Genomic DNA, 2687 nt, shown 5'->3' on the forward strand with positions numbered 1-2687 from the left:
TATTTCAATTTTTAAACAATAAATTTTAAAGTAGCGAAAAAAAAGTAAAATTATTTATGAAGTACTTAATTTTGTACTTAAAATTTTTAGAATTTGTGTGAATTTTTTTTTGACAATTTATGAGGAGTTTAAATAGAAAAATGTATAGTGAGAAAAAATTGTGTATAGACAAAAGTGTCCTTATTAAATTTCTATCTTCTAAATTTAAAGTATGTAATTTTTTTTATTAAAAAATGATAAATTAATTAATATGTAAGTGATATATTAAAAAATTTAGAGGTATAATAGAATTTTTTTTATTTGTTATTATTTAATGAAAATATATATGTCAATTTATCAAAATAATACATTTCATAATAAATAATCAATTAAAATTGGGGGTGCAGAGAAAAAATGGGTGATATAATTTATTTATTTATGTTAAATTGTAATATATGACATACTTATGTGAGAACAAATAATAATTTATGAAGATCTAATTACTACCAAAAAAAACAACTTATGATGTAAGAGGAACTGGAGTCCAAATTTGCTCTGCTACTGAATATCAAGGCAAAAAATGTTACTTTACTTTTTAAATATTATAATAATAAAATTTCATAAATATTATATTTATATGAATTAAAACATAATATAATAATAAAAATATTATATTTTGTTAGAGAATATATTTTTTGGTATAATTTTTATTATTGTGATTGGAATAAAAAAAATGGTTCTGAAATTTTCCTATTTTGATGTTCATCTTTTACTATTGGAGTTGCTACATTATTAAAGTTTGGTGACCCAACCATTATTTTTGGATCACAGCAGGACTCACGATGTGACAAAATGATAATGATTTGGGTGGTTCTTGATCAAAGTGATCAGGCAAAAACCCCCCCTCAAACTCATCTTTTTTTTTTCTGGAAGAAACTTATTATTTAGAAGCAATCAATGGCGACTTCCCATTCATTATCATCATCAGTAGTGGTGTTAATGGTTCCATACCTAGCTCAAAGCCATCTGGACCAGTCCCTGCAACTCTCCCATGTTGTTTCTTCATGCGACATCCCAGTCCACTACGTTAGCTCAACTTTCCACATTTCACAGGTCACTTCTCGAGCCTTGAACTCTCGTCACCAATCAACCAAAATCCATTTCCACGGCTTTGAAATTCCAGCTCTACACTCCCAGACTCGAACAACTGACCCTGAATCCAAAACCAAGAATGCCCAAGAGCAAATCCGCAGGGCCGAAGCCTCGACGCACCTCCGAGAACCGGTCACCGCGCTCCTCAGATCACTCTCGGCAAAGGCCAGACGACTTGTCGTTGTTTACGATGTCTTGATGAGTTCGGTAGTTCAAGATGTCGTTTCTCTGCCCAACGCAGAATGTTACTCCTTCTATCGCGTCTCTGTGTTTTTGGGCTTAGACTTAAGTCGGAAAATCAATATCCCAATAGAAGATATTCCTTCAATGGAGTCATGTTTTCCAGCTTTCATGCGAGATTTCATTGCTTCCCAACAGAAGTTTTCAGTATCAGATCTTGAATCCGGATCGATTCACAATAGTTGCAGAGCCATTGAAGGCTCTTCAATAGAGCTCTTAGCAAACGACCAAAACAAGTTAAACAGAAAGATATGGGCAGTTTGGCCCTTACACCAAACGACTACAGACTCTAAGGAGTTGAGAGATCAAGACAAGTGCTTATTGGAGTGGCTTGACGAACAAGAGCCAAAGAGTGTTTTGTATATCTCTTTTGGATCATTGACTACTTTATCTGATGAGCAGATTAAAGAGATTGCTCTTGGCTTGGAGCAAAGTGGGGTGAAGTTCATCTGGGTGTTGAGAGATGGAGATAAGCTAGATGATTTGGTAAATGGAAAAGCAGGCAGAAGTTCAAGCCAAGTTCCAGATGGGTTTGAGGAAAGAATGAGAGGAATGGGAATGGTGGTGAGGACATGGGTGCCACAAGTAAAGATTTTGGAGCACCCATCTACAGGTGGGTTTATGAGTCACTGTGGATGGAACTCTTGTATGGAGAGCATTGCAATGGGAGTGCCCATAGCGACTTGGCCAATGCAATCGGACCAACCTTTCAATGCTTTGCTGATCACAAGGGTTCTCAGAGTGGGTGTGGCTGTCATGGAATGGGAGCAAAGAGATGAGTTGGTGACTTCTTCGATGATCAATGGTGCTGTGAGGAAAATAATGGCTTCAGAAGAAGGAGATGAGATAAGGAAGAGGGTCGTGGAAATAGCTGAAGCAGTAAAACGATCTGTCGAGGATGGAGGAGATTGTCGTTTGGAGTGGGACTCTTTCATTGCTCATATTACCAGATGATCTTTCTTTTGTCGTTTATATTTTATCAAATTGTATTGTCGCTTATTATTATTATTTTTCTATAACGTTCGTTTCACTTGTGATTGTTTATCTTATTTCAAGGCATTGATTCAAAGTGATTCATCTCTAGATATTTAATCTTGAGATTATTAGATTGCTCCATCACCAGATAATACAAGAACTCATGGCAGAGATGATATAGATTTATATGTTATAAATAAATATTTGTTATATAAAAGTGAATGTGGGATAATGTAAGGGTTTTAAATAGGGCAACAAACTTGGATTTTTCTCTTAATTCTGTAATGTGATGTGTGATTTCTCCTTTCGATACAATTTACGACATAGATTTTGTTTTTAAT

General features: G+C 34.6%; 1 protein-coding gene across 1 annotated transcript; it reads left to right on the top strand.

Moving 5' to 3' along the window:
* Positions 1-936: 936 nt before the first annotated feature.
* On the top strand, positions 937-2325 carry LOC133833099 (zeatin O-glucosyltransferase-like). The gene has a single exon (XM_062263357.1). It carries the CDS (start codon positions 937-939, stop codon positions 2323-2325), a length of 1389 nt encoding a protein of 462 aa, XP_062119341.1.
* Positions 2326-2687: the final 362 nt, after the last annotated feature.

The sequence above is a fragment of the Humulus lupulus genome, chromosome 4, assembly GCF_963169125.1.
Source record: "Humulus lupulus chromosome 4, drHumLupu1.1, whole genome shotgun sequence".
NCBI lineage: Eukaryota > Viridiplantae > Streptophyta > Magnoliopsida > Rosales > Cannabaceae > Humulus > Humulus lupulus.